Below are 20,509 nucleotides of genomic sequence, written 5' to 3'. Positions count from 1 at the left end.
AATTGAAATTAGACAAACTTTTTTTATAAGCTTTTATGTTTTAATATACCTTAAATTAGGGTTTAACAACAGCCTTCTTGAAAGTTCTTCAAAATAACATTTTGACCTAACCTGATCAACACTGTGTCAATAAATGCCAAGGCTCATGAAGGTGGAAATTTGATGGGTTAAAGCAGACGTCATTGAGTTAGTTCAGAAGGCTAATTTGACGAATATTCAAGAGGGCTGTTGTTAGACCCGACGAAAGTTTGATCTCATTTTAATTAGACTGATTTTCTTGATTATCAGATTATATTGAAAGCCTTAGGTTATGAAATTTGAGTGATTTGGCCCAAAAGATTGTCAGAATCTTTCGCCAGAATACTGAACTCTCTAGACTCAATTTTCTGGATAGTTCTACCATTGGATATGTGAATGGCAAGTTAGGTTAAACAGAAAATTGTTTATTTAAGACATCTGATTTGACTAATAATAGTTTATTTTTACATGAACGAGATCTGATAAAAATGGTTACCTTTTCAGGAATTGGTGTACAGTAGATTCCTGCAATCTCCAGAATGCCAGAAGAAGAGCATCAACAGTGAGGAGGGACGAAGTCTGATCACACAGTCTCAACCTTCCAGTCATTCTAAAAATAGTAAAATACATCCTATGTTCAGATTATGGATTACCTCTAGAATTGATGGCAGACGGGTTATACCAGGTAAGGGTGCTACCTAATTGTGGAAAACACATAGTCATTGCAATTTAATTGAGGAGATTTCTTGGTGTAAATCTGTCTTAAAGGGATTGTAAAGAGGTTTTTAAAAATGTTTAAGTGTATCGGGGCCACATCAATTTGCACCATGCAGTAGTCCCTAATACACATAATAAATTAGAAAACCTCTTTACAATCCCTTTAAAAACAATAAGCTACATTTTTATGTTGGAGTGTGACCATCCACAGAGTTGCCGCATTTTAAATTCAGCCTTGACAGTTGTCCCCTCCATTGAATCTGCCCCCTAATTGTACCCCCAGTCATGGGAGGCTTGTACCACCACTGATGTAGGGAAATAAACATATCCTGGTGTGATGATGTATCTGTAATTTGTTTCAGGTATACTAGTACAGCATGGTCTGAGAGTAACATGTGAGACCACCATTAACTTCAAATCTACCTTACAGAAGTCATTCCGATCTGCTGCTTTCTTACTCAATAGTTCCCGTGCTATCTCTGCTGCTCAGGTATAGTTGTTCATTCTTCTCATATTTAGTCATACATATTCATATAAGTCTTATTTAACTTAGAGGGGGGGGGGCTGCCCCCTCCGCCCCCCCATTTGGCTCCACCACTGCCCTCTACAGATGCACCTTGTTTCTTTTTTCAGACTGATGAGAGATTTAGAAAAATCATGTCTTTAGCCTTATATCATGCACTCCTTCAACATCAGAGTTACTATGGCAACGAAGCCTTCGCCAACAGACATCATTGGGAACTGACTGATTTGGCGTCTGCTTCTAGCTTATTTAAGTATCTGTTTGTCTCTGGATCTGATCCAATCAAATCAGCTGAACTGATCAGTCACATTTATTCAAATCACTGTCTAGATGAACAGGATGCGAAAATCGTGGAATCCATCGGCCAAGAGTTGTTGAAAGTTTCGTTACAAGAAGTAGAAAATGTTGAGGTAGGAATTCTGTGTATCCTGGACCATCAGATTAGCGAGTAAATGTCTAGCTCACTGAGCTACCTAAACTGATGTTCTCCGTAAAGATAGCACCTTTCATGCATTTTTTGTTTTTTTCGCTTGATAAAGGGATAAGTCCTGAAACGTAGCTACATTTACTCTAATTGTATGGAGCTTTTACCTACTGTTTGCACGTTATCGTGTGATTTATTTTTTCCTTTATTATCAGTCGACTCGTTTTATTTTTATGTAATCATTGACAAGAGGAAACTCGCTTGAAAAATCCAAAGGTATCATCTCGACCTTGCGGTGCAAGCGTCACTGAGCCACTGCCGCTTCCTGTTTAAAGGTAAAAAATGGTATCTATCTCAAATATCCAAAGCACTTTATCCATTTGACATAAAAACATCAAATTATATGCACCAACTAGTTTAAGATATTTTTGTTTTTTTAGCTTGATGAAAATACTAACAGTGTTGCCAATCTTTTGAAGAAACTGATAACTTCCGAATCATCAGAGAAGTCCAATCTGAACAAAGCATTAGACAGTATAGAGGATACCTCAGCCCGTACTTTCTGTTTACCATTGTCTGCTGAAAAGAGTTTGGTTGCAAGGAAAAGCAGGTATGCTAAAGTTCAGATAAGTTTTAAAACGTTTGGAAACGTTCCAAAATGGCATAATTTCTGCAAAAATATCTCAAACTAAGAATTTCTCTTGTTATTTCTATAAGCTTTACACGTCTTTTCTTTTTGACAAGGTCTAAAAAAAAACCTTTTTTCATTTCATCTTTCAAATGCATATAATTCAGATCACATAGATTTGAAAGCTCAAATTTCGACGGTGAGTTGTAAACACTATTACATATTGGCTTAGCTAAAAAATATTCACGTTTCTTAGACTAAAGTATGATTGGTCAAATTAATGGTGATTCTGTTCCTTTAATTAAACTTATCTTTTGTATTTCAGGATAATGAATTCGGATATGATTCAAGTCATTGGAGCTCCAGAACTGTTTCTCATATCCAGGAACTCCCAAACCACCAACCAGTCAGCCATCTTGATTTCACAGCTATTAGAAATGCTGCAAGATCTGCCAAAACTTCCTCTAACCAGTAAAGATGAAATCTACCCATTGGACATTTATTTCCATTATGAAGTGGAGGGATACAAGAAACTCATTGAAAAAATAACCTCAGATTTGACTTTGATCTCAAAAGAGGTCAAAGGTGACATCACCTTGACCTCAGATTTAGCAGAAGTGAAAAAATCTCTGCTGACTGATGAAGTCCCATTGTTATGGAAACTGAGAAGTAAGTCATTGACAATAAAACAAACTCTACAAGAATTGAAAGAGAAGCTACAAACTTTGAAAAGATATCTGGACAAGTTTCCGGCCTGTGTGAATTTATGTGTGTTTTTCCATCCAGAGAGACTGTTTGATGTCCTCTTACAACAATACGCCAGAAAACAATTTAAAGATGTTTCTGATTTGAAATTGGAATTTCAGGTTTGTCATTTATTTTTATATTATTGAGTTCAACATGTCGTAAATAATTATGGTGCAGGCACAGTAAAATCGCTGATTTTTGTCGCTGACTAGGGTCTTGTCGTTTGTTTTGCCGTTCAGCTGCAGGCACAAAAAAATCCCCATGTCAGACGATAATATAATCATTGACAAATATCAAATTAGTTTGATATTAATAATTATAAATTCTGTTGGCAACGAGATGATGGTGACAAAAATCAGCTACCAAGACTGTTCCTGTGCCACACGCACCATCATGATATAGAGTCCTAACGAATGAAACAATTTATAAGGTGGAGGATCTTAAACTTTTTTAGCTGGTGTCTTATTTATGTGTATCAGGGACACTGATAGCATCAATTTGCACTAATCCAATTTTCAATCAGCTGTCTGTGATTAGTGCAATTCTACTGAAACTAATTGTTTAATGACTTCACTTTCACAAAGGGCCTTATGTGATAAAACAAATTTCGCAATGTGAAACCTAGTTCTAGTAGAATTGCAGGAACCACAGACGTTTGATTGAAAATTGGATTGTTGCAAATTGATGCTATCAGCGTCCCCGATACACATAAAAAATAATTAATTCTCTTTAAAACCCCTTTAAATGTAGCAGTAAATATAATTTGTAACATAACATTGTATCCTACTCATGGATAGAAAAAAAAAACCACAACAATATTTCTTCCAAACCTAAAGTCAATCTATTTCCAAAACAACAGGTTGCCTCCCTTTGATCAGCTCTCTATTTCTAAGTAATAGAAGTATACTACAGGTGATAAACAGGTGTAGGAATAAAAACTCTCAAGAAATATACTGGTATAAACATATAAATAAATATTGTTACTATTACAGTCATTATGACTAATTCATGTGTCCATTCTACTAGATAGTTTCTCTGAAAAAATAATTCCATATCTTGAAACATATCTTGAGATGTAAGTGACCACTGCATTCATTTCAGTATCTCTTGGAAGCCAGGGCAGCGAAGCTAAAGGGCCCCTGGAGTGGCCCCGGCGGGTTAATCCACCTGGACACCAGAGGGTTTCTGCTATTTCATAGGAGCCTCTATTTCCTTGAGGTCTGCTGTCCACTTCCATTTTACAAACACATTTGATAATTACAATAAATCTGCTTCTGGCATTTTGGCATATTTGTTTGAATATATTTACATGAATTGATCTGGTTGTATCTCATGATTTTGATCATTATAGTGGTGGGTGATGCGTGTGAAGCAGACCATGGTTAAGCTTTTCAAAACACCTGATGTCACTTCTCTTTTTTCAATTTCCAACTGTCAAGGGATCTTTAACGTGCACAACCTGTAATACACAGGGCCTGGGGAAGGGCCTTTGGACCTTACATCTGTGATAGGCCTTACTTTGAAGTGGAAATTAAGCCCTCGAAATGCTAAAATTTCATCTCAGGCCATCTGACATCTGTAGGCTTCTTGGGGCCTCTGGCAGCACCCAAGTCTCCCAGCCTCTAGGGGCTTAAGAGTCTTGACTTGGAGAGCCACCTCTAATTTTTGGCCTATGGCTCAGTCATTTCCAGATCTGCTCCTGATCGTCTCATCCAACTTGGAGAATAATGAAATAACCTTCTTGGCAGAATTAATTTGCTTGGCCTAACTAGTTGGCGTCTGCTAGGTACCTACAACATTACATCAGATATATAGATCTAGGCTAATAACCAGTTACTTTACTAATTAATAACATCTTTAACACTGTCTATTGATATACAACTGTATGATAACACTCTACACTAAATGTTGAAGAGAGATGCTAGGATTGCGGATGGAGAGCAGCTAAGATTAAGTTAGCCCCCAAAAATGAAGCACAAAATGTAGAGCCTCTTTTACACAAGGCTACTTTAAAGTAGTGCTGGGTATCGTCAATCATGTCACGATAGGACACATATCACAATACAAGGGTCATGATATGATACATAGCTCAATACGGGGTAATGCGATAAAAATTACCATTTTATGTTCATAGTTTCTACATATTAATTCTTAACTTTATAACTGTGATATTTGGTAATATATATGATAGAAGTGGTTATTGTCTTATAAATAGTTGCTATATATATTAATCTATAACTTTATAACTGTGATATTTGGTAATATAGTTGATAGAAGTGATAGAAGTGGTTATTGTCTTATAAATAGTTTCTATATATATTAATCTATAACTTTATAACTGTGATATTTGATAATATAGTTGATATAAGTGGTTAGCATCCATTGTCTAATAAATAGTTTCTATATATATTAATTTATAACTTTATAACTGTGATATTTGATAATATAGTTGATAGAAGTGGTTATTGTCTTATAAATAGTTTCTATATATATTAATTTTTAACTTTATAACTGTAATATTTGGTAATATAGTTGATAGAAGTGGTTATTGTCTTATAAATAGTTTCTATATATATTAATTTTATAACTTTATAACTGTGATATTTGGTAATATAGTTGATAGAAGTGGTTAGCATCCATTGTCTTATAAATAGTTTCTATATATATTAATTTATAACTTTATAACTGTGATATTTGGTAATATAGTTGATAGAAGTGGTTAGCGTCCATTGTCTAATAAATAGTTTCTATATATATTAATTTATAACTTTATAACTGTGATATTTGATAATATAGTTGATAGAAGTGGTTATTGTCTTATAAATAGTTTCTATATATTAATTTATAATTTTATAACTGTGATATTTGGTAATATAGTTGATAGAAGTGGTTATTGTCTTATAAATAGTTTCTATATATATTAATTTATAACTGTGATAATTGGTAATATAGTTGATAGAAGTGGTTAGCGTCCACTGTCTTATAAATAGTTTCTATATATATTAATTTATAACTTTATAACTGTGATATTTGGTAATATAGTAGATAGAAGTGGTTAACGTCCACTGTCTTATAAATAGTTTCTATATATATTAATTTATAATTTTATAACTGTGATATTTGGTAATATAGTTGATAGAAGTGGTTAGCGTTCAGTTCTCAGTCAAGACCAGACTGCTAAGTGGTTCTCTGTGGAACTCTTCTTAAAGAAGTTGAATATAGTCCTCGCAATTAACCAGATGAAAACAGCAAAAGCATTGATAAAAAAAATAATAAAAAAGATTTCAACAAAATGAGCGTTCTCGAAAAGTAATTCCGCGTAAAATATTGTTATACGAGGTTTCAAGCGGTCACCCACGATATATATAAAAGACAACTATAGAAATAGAAAAAGAAATTCCTAGTTCCAGATATTTTTAAAGGAATTATGTGATTTCCGTACATTTCTAGTACTTCTGAAGACTATTTACATATATTCAAGACTAAAATCAACCTCCCAAAATGGCCCATCTGTCCCTTTAAGACTAAGTAGTTCAATGTAGCCTACTGTGAAGTAAGAAATGTACCTAAATAGTCTTGTGAGATTGTTTTTCTATCTATTGTTTGGAGATGAGTAAGATAGGATTCCAGTCAGTACTCTGACACTAGATGTGTTGCCAGATTACACACTGAGATATTTTACTTCTGGGTACTGAACCAGTGAACTGGTATAAATCTCATCACTACACAAGAATGAAAACATTACTCATTATGCTATTTCTAACAGGATGGGAGTAATTTGCCATATTAGTTTTGTTAGTAACTATACATAGGAAACTAATTGCAGAATTGCCGAATATCGTGTAGACCAGGGGTTTTCAACCTGGGGGGGTAATTAATCCCACAAGGTGGTAAATTTGAAATTTTTGGGGGGTAATGAGGTGCTTTGAAGTCTTATAAAAAAGTTTTGAACAATTATAAAGTCGTTCTATTCGGTCAGGCTATATTCTCTGAAAAATTTTTGGGAAAAACCTAAGAAATAAAATGGAGTTTTACGTCCTACTTTTCTGCACCATGTGGGCTAATGAAGACAGGCAACGCAATTCAGAGTACAATGAGGGAAATTTTGCCAGGACAGCGGCATAAGCCTGCTCTCGAGGGATCTTTAACGTGCACAGCCTATAGCACATGGGGCCTTTGTGTTGTTCTATCCATATGACTAGATGCTTTTTCCATGTCAGCCCCTCTTACCTGTATCATTGACATGGGGAAAACCAGATTGAACAATCCAAAAGTATTACCTTGACCTATTGAACTCTTGACTTTCAGGTTAGCGAGCAAGTGTCTAACTCACTGAGCCACTATAGAGTAGCTCAAATGATCATGTGCACAGTGCACAGAGGGCATCAATGGCATATCATACTCACCATTAGTTGCACTATTTATAGAATGAAGAAAGTTGTTATAATTTTATGCATTCCAACCATATTAGAGTACTGATGAGATTTACATGGTGCAAATTTCAGGTGTTTTTCTTTGAAGAAATATATTATACATGAACTTTGAAATGCATTTGAACACAATATATTTGTAACTGCATCTAGATTTGCAATTAGGCCAATTATATGATGTTACACTAAAAAAAAAAAACTTCAAAGTGATCCTAAATAATTTTGACAAGGTTTACTTGAAAAGTATTTTAAGAAAAAGTATTTATTTTTATGTGTATCAAGGGTTCCAACTTTCAATCAGACATCTGTAATTCCACTAAAACTCAAGTGTTTGATGATGTCACTAATTGCAAAATTATGCTTTATCACATGTGTCCCTGATGCACATGAAAAAATATAGAAACCTCTTTACAATCCCTTCAAAGGCCACAATTAGATATGCTGTATATTTCCCTGTATTTTATCATAACCATAATTGGCAGATTCAGATTCACTTGAATATCTCATTTCTGTACAAATTTTTGAATGTCTTATGATTATCATTTTCTCTTTTCAGGTCATGCCCGTTGATTTTTCTCCCTCCATCTCTCCCAAGTCAGGAGTTTTTGTAACAGGACTGACCCTTCATAATGCCACCTGGGATGCATCCAGATCATTTCTCATACCTGATACAGAGACTGGTAGTCAAGAATGTCAAGACCTACCACCAGTCTGGATCAAACCAGTCATTAAAGAGGAGAGTCTAGACGTGAAAAATGAAATATTTAAATGCTCTGTGTTTTCTTCTGTGGAGCACTCAAATCAGTGCAGTGAAAATGCAGTGTGCACCATAGACCTTCCTACTCTGTTTCCAGACCTATTTTGGAAACATAAACGAATTTTTATATCAACTAATTTTACATATAACTCTATTTCTAAGTAACTTAAAGGGGCATTCCGCTTTTTATTTGGTCTTAATTTTTTTTTTGCTCAAATTTGTGAAAACTATACACCACAATCTAGAGAAATGTGTCTCTTAACCTATTTGAAAGTTTTAAGTAAAAAAAATTCAGCCATTAATTTATTAACGTCAAAACTATTAAAATAGTTTACATAAATTTTAATGTTAATTTTGCTGTTTGAAAGAGGTTAAAAAAACTACTGTATGGACTTGAGAGTAAAATAAACGGTTAATTGTAGAGAAATATGTCTCCTATGTATTCTAAAGGTTTCAACTAAATATAACAAGCCATTATAAAGCTAAGCATCAAAACTAGGTCAAACTGCTTTATTAACAATTAGTACTCTCTGTTTTTAATTAACCTTTTTAAAAAAAATTCAATTTGATTAAGTAGATACATAGATATAAATAACATAATTTAGAAATATTTTCAGGTATAATTTACAATGTTTTTGATAATGAAAATGTTTTACCAAAAAAAGCGGAATCCACCTATAACTTATGAATTATCTAATTTTGTCTTGTGTTAAATTTTGTAGAAGTTCTCTGAATTAGGTCTGCCTTATTCTGACAAAATAAGATAAAATCCAGATGTAAAGAAATAGAGTAATCTGATTGGACAATAATTTTACAATTTTAGTGATTGACCAATCAGATGATTGCAATACTAAAATCATCTTTAGATTTCTAGAATTAGGCCTCTGATGTTTATCCCAAAGAGCCTAATAAATATTATTGCAGTATTGTTACCATTTAATTCAGTACAGATACAATTCAGTTTAATTTAGATGTACTACCTATCATAAAATATTGCCAAAATCAACTGTATAGTATTACAAATAATATTACAGTATTTTACTGTTTAAACCAAATTTTAAAAAATGAAAATGACCTCAGAAGAGGTTTATTCATTTTGTATTGCTGAATTTTTCCTGTATTTGAACTGCTTAATTTTTATATTATGTGATTTATTTATGAATAATCTGTGATAATTGTTTATATAGTGATTATAATTTATACAATGTATTATCTTCATGGAAATAGTTATATATTATTTCAAACCCATAAGCAAAAAAGGCAGGTCTGTGCAGTATTTTTTTGAGTAGCAGAGATGAAGACACAAGCTCTCTTGCTCACAAATATTTAGATTTGATCTTTATTCATGAATAATTAGATGTGATTTCTATAAATTTAGTTTTTATCTTTATTCATGAATATTTAGATTTTATCTTTATTCATGAATATTTAGATTTTATCTTTATTCATGAATATTAACATCTTAAAAAGAACATTTAGACCCAGACAAGATCAAATCATCCATGAACAAAGATGACAACAAGAAAAGAGAAATATTTTCAAACAAGATCAGAGATAAAAACAGTGTTGGAAGATGAGTTTCTAGGATGCCAAGATTGCTTTAGGAATAGTGCCAGGAACATAGGTCAATATTTACAAACAAATATTATATGTACAAAAGATTAAAAAAAGACCCAGCATAAATTTTCATGAACAAAAATCAGATCGAACAGAACAGAAAATAATTTGACATTTTTCATGCATATAGGCCATAAGACCATAATTTCTCTCCTGTTTTGAAGTATTGCCCTTCTGTTTCAAAACTTATTTACAGTTACACATATTACATTTATTATCAATCATACATAGTTTTATCATACATAATCCAATAACAGAGCTCACACTAATAATCTTCAGACAATAAAATGAGTAATATACATTGATGAAATATTATGGTTTTCACAATGAAAAGGCATTCATTAATTATTATATTTGGTCCTCATTCTAGGAAACTCAAAATCCCTTCATATCAGTTTTAAATCAATTTCTACTTGAAAACATTTTGAAGAATTTCAAGTTTTTACGAACAAAATATTCTGTAACTTACTGATTTTTGGATTTTCAAGTTTTCAGGAATGGGACCTAACAGAACAGATAGTATATCAATGACATAGCATTTATAACATGATATAATATAGAAATTCAACTTGAAAGTTTTCTCCTCAAATTTTTACCATCATTTATAATAATTATCAAATTTAGGTAATTTTTTCGTAAAATTTAAACCATTAGTTACATGTGGTTGACATTTTTAATATTTTATAAGCACATTTTATTAACAAAATAAATTCGAATATCTTTTCAAATTTGGCCATAAGAATAATAAGCTTTTTTTTTCATTTTTTATATTTTTCAATAATCAGGCAAAATCTATTATGATCCCTTTCATCCAACACTTATCATTTCTGTTATATCAACAACATAATGTCACACATACAAATTACAATGGTTTAAAATAAACCTACACAAACACTATTACTTCAAAAAATTATTTAAAGGAACACTAACTCTTAGAATAGACACAAAATTTTATTCTCAAACTTGGTTAATAAGAGTATATATTCACCAGTTAGACTTACCAGGTACCATGACTAATAGAATCTCTATATAAGACAATATATTCATTAAACTAAATATTTCTTGCAACAACTAAGAAACTTTCAGAGTTTAATGAATTATTACTTAGTTTTATAGATTTATTAGATTATAGAGAGATTCTGTTATATAGTTATGACACCAGATAAGTTCACTGATGAACAAAGACTCCTTTTAACCAAGTTTAAAAATTGCAATTTTTTTGGTCATCCTAAGAGGTAGTATACCTTTAAATTGCAGAAGCCAGGCACATAAAGCAAGTAGGAAAAATTTGCCTAGAGTAATGTGAATTGTTTGCATAGATTCTTGAAGCTTGTGGCTTTAAATCATTCTTTCAAGACTTTTTGGCATCTTTTCAAATTCGGCACATCATTAGTCACATTTTTTTCTTTAGATGTTTAGTTTTGGGAATTTCACAATCAAAACGTACAAAATTATGATTTAAGACTACATGTTTATCAAATTATGTTTAAAATATTTAGACTCAGAAATAGATATAATAAATATAGAATTTAAAGAAAATGACAAATTTAATTCTAAATTTTGTGTTGGTCGAGGCTGGCTTTATTTCTGCATGTCAAAATAGCTAACAGCCCTGGTTTACTTCTGCTTGTCAAAACAGCAAAAACCCGATCTGCTTTAAAGCAAAACTAAAATGGCAAATTCTTTAAATATTTCGAGACAGAAAAATAAATAATAAAATAAATATATCTAACTCCCTGTATAGAATATGTCACAACCAAAGAAAAATAAATAGAAACAAAAAAAAAACACATTATTATACCCTGAAATCTTCTCATCATATGAACTTAAATTGAGTGAGCAATCTACACAATCTCCACAATTCCAAATGTTTTTGATCCAAAGCTGCGATTACATATGTGATTACATATGTCCGTAAGTGCAATTCAAACTCAAAACTTGCTTTCATGTGTCTATACGATGATTCTGCAAAATCATCAACAAAAAGAGGGTCAGGAAACAAATGAAAAATGATGCCATAAAGGGAATTTCTGCATTTTTTCACCTGCCAGCTGTCCCTAGACGCAAAAAAATCGCTTGCAATTATGGAGGTTTTGAAAATAGCAGACACATGTAATAAGACTTGTGGTTTTGGATCAAATTTTCTCTTGTCCAGTTTGAGTTTGTGTACACATGTAAATACAGCTCAAGACAAGCTTAAAACAAAAACTCAATATGTGTTACAATTTCGATTTCTCTAAAGAAAATCTTCTACTTTTAACATAATATTGCCCAATATTCACAAATTTCTGGCCTTGTACATAAGCATTGGCTCAGTTTGTTCAGGTAAGATTATGTACAAAAGAAAAGACAAAACTTAAATATATCGGAGACCGTGACAAAAACCCCACATTATGCATTTGACTGAACCAGTTCTGAACAACAACTTTCCAAAAATTGCAATATATGATGGCCGTGATCATTATTTAACAGAAAAAAAAACATAACAAAAAAAGCAAAATAACAAATATATAGACTATGATATCTGAAACGCAGGGCTGTTGAATTATCTGTATTTGCCGGTCATGTATGAACTCTAAAATGTCTGGCTTAAATTTACTATGCAAATGTGCCATTTTTCTGGAATTTATGAATTCACGATGAAAATTAGTACAAATTCTTGCTTTTAAAGTGTAAAAATGTTCCGTTGGTAATTTCTAAAATCAACAACCCTGCTGGACGGTCAATAAGGCAGTAATCTGCCAATGGTTTGGCACAATAAATATATGGACGGTTTGGGCACTGGTGATAACTGCATTAAGATAAAGGTTTGAATCTAAACCAAACTTGTCTAGTAGCAAAAATATGGGCACAGGTACAAATATATTTATCCCTTAAGCTTTCCGACTTTTGAATTCGATTTTTCATTAAGTCATAAAACTTTTTATCTTTGAAATATTGCTATCAGAAGAAAGGGAATGTTTTATGTCCATCACCCTGTTAAGTTAATAAGATGAAATAAGAACGGAATCGCAGGAAAATGTTGGGCCACTCTTTAGGAAAATGTTTCTAGACCAGATACGTAAGACTACCTCCAGAAAGATGCATTGAAAAATGAATGACAGTTTTCAATATAAAATTCATGAACAGACATGTAGTAAATCATCATGCAATGGACCTTATTCACGCGAGGTTCATAATGCAAATAACATCATTCATTGATAAGATAGCAACGTCGTTTGAATGAATAACCTATAAAACGTCACTAAACAATCGATCAACAGCCTCTAAATTGACTTTAAACTGCCCCTTCTCAAAAATGTGTGAAGGTAAAATTCATCTGAAAGTAAGACTAAATAGTCTAAAGGGTTTATAAAGTGGTTTTCTGTGTATCGGGACACTGATAGCATGCACCACTCAATGTGCACAATTCCAATTTTCAATCAGACATCTGTGGTTCCTGCAATTCCACTAAAACTATGCATTTTATGATGTCACAAATCGCAAAGTCTTTGGGTGATACATTTAGTTTTAGTGGAATTGCAGGAACCACGGATGTCTGATTGAAAATTGGATTGTACAAATTGATACTATCAGTATTCTTAATACACATAAAAAATTTAAAAACCTCTTTACAATCTCTTTAATCAACTCCGATTGTAATCCGAACAAGACGACTTCCAAAAAGAGTGACCCACAAAGCATGAAATCTCCAATATTAGACAGAAAACAGAATGCATATTTTATGAACATTAAAATATTAAAATGTAACAGTGCTGACAAATAATTAAACATGACAAAAGCACAAACAATGATAAGCCTAGAAAACTGAACTAGACTCGGATTATAAAGTGGCTTAAAAGGACAGATGCTCCATTATGGATGGTTGATTTGAGTCTTGAATATGTGTAGTCTTAAGAAATACTAATGTACGGAAATCGAATAATATTCCTTCAAAATTACTAGGAATTTTTCTTATTTCTATAGATGTCTTTTCTATATATGGCAGTGTCTCAAGAAAAGACGCCTCATCTATTAAACTTCCAAACGTGGATAATTCTGGACGCACATGAATTGAAGGTTCAAAATTTGACGGTGAGCTGTGAACGCTATTACTGATCGGCCTAGCCAAAAAAATTACTTTCTGAGAGTTAAGTATGATTGGTCAAAAAAATGGCGCATCTGTCCCTTTAATGAAACTTTTCTTCCTAGAATGTCAATGATACACGGAACACGTCATACTTTGAATCATTCCGAGCTAGTTCGTATTCCTGGGCGAGAACAAATAGAACAATTTGAAATCAATACACTTTTTCCAAAGACACATTACTTAGGCGTCTTCAATATTGAATTTTCTGATCAATTTCAAACCAAAAACATGTTTAAGTTGAATTCAAATGATACCACTAAAATGATTGTTTGATTTTTACGATTTTAACAACTATACTTTCTTTTCAAAATCAACAAAATTTAACGAACAAAGAATGAGGTAATTTTCTATAAGTCACAAATATACATCGATTCTTAAAATATATAAATCGCAGAATTAATTCAAATATAATATATTGGATTCGGAATAAAAAAATCAGATCAAGGGAAAAAACAGTTCTTAGAAGCCAAATAATATCTATGTATCGAAAATTCCCTTTTCAATAATTTTTATAAGAACTTTGTAATGATTTTTGAAACATATCATTTCATATTCACACGAAGAAAGCATCGAAAAATCAACAATCTCGTTTTTCGGTGTATATATAATTCAAAATTACAAAGAATTTCAAAAAAACAATTTCGGATTCGAAGTTTTATCCGAAGATGAGTATAGGCCTATTGAGGGTTTGATCAACTGTTCAAAAAATTCAAGTTTAAATGCTCAAATGCTTAATTTTGGCTGGACGCTGTCCACTGCTGGGATCATATGAATCAGCAGGTTCAACGGGCCAGGCCAGATTTCCGTATTGAGCTGTGGGACCATATTGTGTGGGAGCAGTGTTTCCCGTTACCATGATTCTTTGAACTTTGTTACCATGCTTGACGAGAATTGTTGGATTGGGATAGGTTCGTCGACTCAGAGCGACTGCTTGTTGAGGTTTTGGTATGACACTAGCAACTGTTGTGGTTGGCTTGTTGGATGGTGTTTGGAGTGACAGTACAGGCGTGGTACAGGGGGGCTGCTCCGTGTTAGCTTCAGAAACATGCATGCGATTGACCCACTGTTGTTCCACTGGGACCACAGATCCCTGAAAAAGGTGCATTGTTCAAAATTCAGAAAAAAATAACTCAACAATATAACAATACAAATGGTGAAGGTGAGGATGTGTTTGTTTATGCTTTAGGTGTTTGTTTATGCTTTATTTTGGATGTGTTTGTTTATGCTTTATTTTGGATGTGTTCGTTTATGCTTTATTTTGGATGTGTTCGTTTATGCTGATAAAGTCAATAAGATCAACAAAACTAACACTGGGTATTCAGAAGATGTCCATTGACACAGAATGATTCTTTCTGATTGTAAATTTGAATGGTGGAAATTGATGTCCATGATACACATACAAAATTTAGAAAACCTTTTTACAATCCCTTTAATAAAATAAGGTGACAAAAAAATAAGTTTTATCTTGATGTATTTATGTTTATGTGTGCATTATTAACTTCATAACTTTATTTTAATTCAGTCAATAACGTGACTGAAAAAATGCTGCAAAAACCTTTCTAATGACTGCATAGAGTGTAACATTAAAATCCAGCAAGTATGTTTTATGACTTAGAAAAAGTAAACTAGCAGATTTGTTGAAACTATAAAGCTAGTTGTTTATGTATTAAGATCTATTTGTAGCCTCTACCCTGACTGAAATGTTTGTTTTGTAAGAGAGAACATGTTATGATAAAAGTGTTATAGAAACACTAGACTAGAGTCTGTTCTTGTTTGAAGTACTTGGGTGTTATTTTCATTACTAATCTCACTATTTATATAATATTCAATTATATTCACACACATTTCAAGTGTAATTGCAGTGGCAGATAAAGTGAATTCAAAAAATTGGAAATGGAATTTTCATTTCGTAAACTTAATTTTTGTTCAAATAATTATCTGATGCTATTACTAATTTTTTATGATTCTATTGCTATTTCTCTGAAAATTACAAATGCTCTAACCCAAATAATTAGTACTCTTTCTCTGACACAATGACTCTTTTTCTGATGCAATTACTAATTTTCTATGATGCTATTACTAATTCTCTGACAATTACGAATGCTCTAACCCAAATAATGATCTGATGCTATTTTACTATTTCTGTATATTACTAATTCTCTGACACAATTACTCTTTCTCTGTTGCCAATACTAATCTTTCTATGACACAATTACTCTTTCTCTGATCCAATTACGATCTGTGATCCCATTATAGTATCACTATCCTATTACTATTCATCTGATGCTATTACTATTCATCTGATGCTATTACTATTTCCCTGATGCTATTACTAATCATCTGATCCTAGTATTAATCTATTGCTCCCATTACAAATTATCTGATATATTACTATATTCTCCAATTCTATTACTTATTCTCTAATACATTACCAATTCTCTTTAACCCATCAATTTCTGACCTAATTTGTTAATTCTCTGATTCTATTACTAATTCTCTGATCCTATTACTAAATCTCTGATTCTATTACTATTTCTCTGATTCTATAACTAATTCTCTGATCCTATTACTATATCTCTGATTCTATTACTATTTCTCTGATTCTATAACTAATTCTCTGATCCTATTACTATATCTCTGATTCTATTACTAATTCTCTGATCCTATTACTATTTCTCTGATTCTATAACTAATTCTCTGATTCTATAACTATTTCTCTGATTCTATAACTATTTCTCTGATCCTATTACTATATCTCTGATTTATTACTATATCTCTGATTCTATTACTATATCTCTGATTCTATTACTAATTCTCTGATTCTATAACTAATTCTCTGATCCTATTACTATATCTCTGATTCTATTACTATATCTCGGATTCTATTACTAATTCTCTGATTCTATAACTAATTCTCTGATCCTATTATTATATCTCTGATCCTATTACTATATCTCTGATTCTATTACTAATTCCCTGATCCTATTACTATATCTCTGATCCTATTTTTGACACAGTTTAATAATGTGGTTTTGTAATAAACAGCACCTATATATAAAGGAATGTATGTGTAAAAATGAAACAAAAACATAAACAAAACACACCCTCACCGGATAGAAACATAACAGAAAGATAAACTGCTAAATAGCCATATTTAACTGGATTAAAAAACTTTACAAAATTAGGACCTGTTAATTTTTCAGCTTCCGAATGAAAAAAAAAAATTCCTTAAAAGGAATCCTTACTCAGGGAATCTGGAACTGATCTATTCTTTGCCCAATAATGAATAAAGGCTTCACTAAATTTCGAGGATAAAATTGATCCTGATCTTCTGAGGAAAATAATTCTTTTGAAAAGATGAATTAAAATCCTTTTCCAAAATATCAGTTAAATTGGCTTTGTTTTAGCAAAACAAAAAAAAAATAATAACAGGCATGCAACAAAATATGCTTTTATGATTAGTTTTGGTCAATATGACAAATAATATTGAATCACTGGCTAGGGACATAAGAATGCAGGGAAAATGGGAACCATAGATGACAATACTTCTTAAGGGCTGTAAATGGGTGACTGAAGACTCCCTATGTCCTTAGATTTACCTAATAGTTATATTGACATGTTCAGCATGATTTATACAAATTATCAAAATTACCAGTTTTTCTAAAAAACAATTGGGCTCTGGACAGGCAATTCAGTGGCCAAACTGTCATGGTAGCCTTAAGAGGTTTTATAAATTTTTACGTGTATCAGGGACACTGACATCATCAATTTGCACCATTCCAATTTTTCAATCAGACGTCTAATCCCAAAACATGCCTTTATCACATAAGGCCCTTCGCAATAAGTGATGTAAAACACTTAGTTTTAGTGGAATTGCAGGAACCATAGATGTCTGATTGAAAATTGGAATGGTGCAAATTAATTTTATCGGTGTCACTAATACACATAAATTGTGTCAACCTCTGTACAATCCCTTTAAAATGTCCACCTTTAGCACATTTAAAACTCGAGACTCCTTAGCATCAAATTTGACAACCAATCTACTACAGATGACATTTACATATCGAATCGTGACATATCTTAGTGTCCAAAATAGGTCTTATTGCTTGTGCCATTGCCTTATTTTAATCAGAGACTGCATGACAGTAGACTACACTTAAAATAATTTCCAACAAGCTAAATTTCCATCAGCCTAATTCATTAATAGCTGTGTGCTATCAAAAACTTTTGTGAGAGGCGGAATACATCCAAACATTTTGATGAAAATATCTCCGAGGAACTTACATAATCTAAATATCATTACATTAGACAAAAATTACAAATCACACCCATTCATTCACACATTAACAAACAAAACAATATTACTAACTCAATATACACCAAAGATCTTTATATACACATAGTAAAATAGATAGAATAAAAGAATAGACCTTATTCACGCCTCATTTTTGAGACACTGAAAGCGAGGTTCATAACGCAAATTACGGCATCCATTGAAAAGATGGTGACATCATTAGAAGGAATAAATAATGTGACATCACAAAGACACGATCAACAGCGAGGAAATGGGCTTAATACTACCTTTTCTCAGAAATGTTGAAGGTAAAATTCATCTGATATGTCATTGCTTAGCTTAATCAATTCTGATATTAATGATGTAAAATATGATTAGTTTCGAGTTACTAGGATTGGAGAAGGTGGCGTTAAAGACGCCAAGGTGACAATTTTATGCAGAGACACCAGCGTTTTGAGCTTCATTCTGAATTCAATATGGCTGACGCGTGAATAAGGTCAAAAGTATGGTCATGTTTAAAATTTGACAACTGATTCCAAGGCTTGAAATACATAAACTTCTTAGAAGAAATTATGTCACCAAAAATCCAAAATTTCATGAGCAGAATTTTTTAACTTTGCATACTGTAAGGATTATATTTGTTACGATTATCACCTTACATATTTCAATTCAAGAATGGTATTTAGAAATGTAGTTCTCTTACAATTAAAGTGCTGTGTTCAGAATTTCATTTTTTTTTTTTTTTTAATTTTGAGCTTTCAGTTTTGTTCTTTTTTTTTTTAACAGATAAGTTTGGAAAAATAAAATGATATACATAGACAATGATTTGGAATAAGCATTTAGATACATATATATATAACGAGTAGACTACATTAAAATATAATGGATGATATGCCAATGATTTTTATTTACATCAAAATTGAAAAGGATCGACTGACTTGCTAAACATTTTGCCAAAACAAACTTCTCAAAAAAATTCTTAGGATAACATTGAAATTCCACAGCTCGCCTTATTTATCACTTATCCATAGATGAATTGTAATCTTAAAGGGATTGTAAGGAAGTTTTCTAAATTTTCATGTCTATCGGGAACACTGATAGCATCAATTTGCACCATTCCAATTTTCATTCTGACGTCTGTGGTTCTTGCAATTCCACAGAAACTGATGTTTAATGACATCACTAGAGGAGAACTGCATATATAAGAATAGTAGCTTCTGGTAGCTCCCCTCTAGTGACGTCATAAAATGCGTTAGTTATAGAAGAATTGCAAGAACCACAAACGTCAGAATGAAAATTGAAATGGTAAATTTTGATGCCTTCAGGGTCCCAGATACAAATTAAAAGTTTAAAAAACCTCCTTACAATTCCTGTAACTTTGGTGGGGAAATTGAATTCGATTGAAGTTTGAAATGAAAATTTAATTATTCCTTCAAAAATATCTCAAACTAGGAATTTCTTTTCTTATTTCTATGTCTCTTATTTTCAACTTTCAAATGTGAATTATTCTAGACACACATGGATTTGAAGATTCAAAAATGGACAGTGAGCTGTGAACATTATTACTAATAGGCTTAACTTAAAGTTTCCCGTTTTTGAGACTAAGGTATGATTGGTCAAAAAAAAAATGGATCACCTGTCCCTTTAAAAGTTTTTGTTTTTTGAGCCTGCTCCATCTCACAATCAAATTCAACTTCCCCATTAGCAATAAGCATCCGTGGCCAAGTGACATAGAATTTGAACAATTTTCTAAGGCTTATGTGAAAACTTCACTATATTCATCAAGGTTATTATTTTTTAACCTTGGTTTAAATTATGCAACACTTAGGTCTACACCAAATACAAAATTTTGAAAGAATGATACTTTAATATTTCCAAAAACTGCTTTTGTCAATCATTTCCTAAATAAATACTAAAGGAATTTTAAAGAGGTTTTCTCAAAAATTGTACGTGTATCAGGGACAATGGTCAAATTCTACCATTCCGATTTTCTATCGAACATCTGTGGTTCCGGCAATTCCACTAAAAGAATCATTGTGAAAGTCCTTATGTGATAAAGCAAATTTAGCGATGTCTGATTGAAAATTGGAATGGTGCAAATTGATTCTATAAGAGTCCCTGATATACATAAAAAATTGAAGAAAACCGATCTACAATCCCTTTTGATTTTTAAAAACCCACAGCAGGGATGACTTCACAATGTTCAGACATACCAAGATTAGTCA

At 32.0% G+C, this 20,509-nt stretch overlaps 1 protein-coding gene across 1 annotated transcript in view; it reads left to right on the top strand.

The window, feature by feature from the left end:
* Positions 1–8,409, top strand: part of LOTGIDRAFT_173233 (hypothetical protein) — a gene marked incomplete at both ends in the record, with an annotated part of 90,802 nt that extends 82,393 nt beyond the window's left edge. Inside the window, 6 exons of the mRNA XM_009050694.1 lie at positions 523–703; positions 1,098–1,225; positions 1,369–1,668; positions 2,123–2,292; positions 2,636–3,176; positions 8,044–8,409. Coding sequence (XP_009048942.1) covers positions 523–703; positions 1,098–1,225; positions 1,369–1,668; positions 2,123–2,292; positions 2,636–3,176; positions 8,044–8,409 — 1,686 coding nt within the window. The remainder of the gene's footprint in view (positions 1–522; positions 704–1,097; positions 1,226–1,368; positions 1,669–2,122; positions 2,293–2,635; positions 3,177–8,043) is intronic.
* Positions 8,410–20,509: the final 12,100 nt, after the last annotated feature.

The sequence above is a fragment of the Lottia gigantea genome, assembly GCF_000327385.1.
Source record: "Lottia gigantea unplaced genomic scaffold LOTGIsca_152, whole genome shotgun sequence".
Lineage (NCBI taxonomy): Eukaryota > Metazoa > Mollusca > Gastropoda > Lottiidae > Lottia > Lottia gigantea.
Note: the sequence above shows the minus strand (reverse complement) of the source record. Positions and strands in the feature narration are given on the sequence as shown.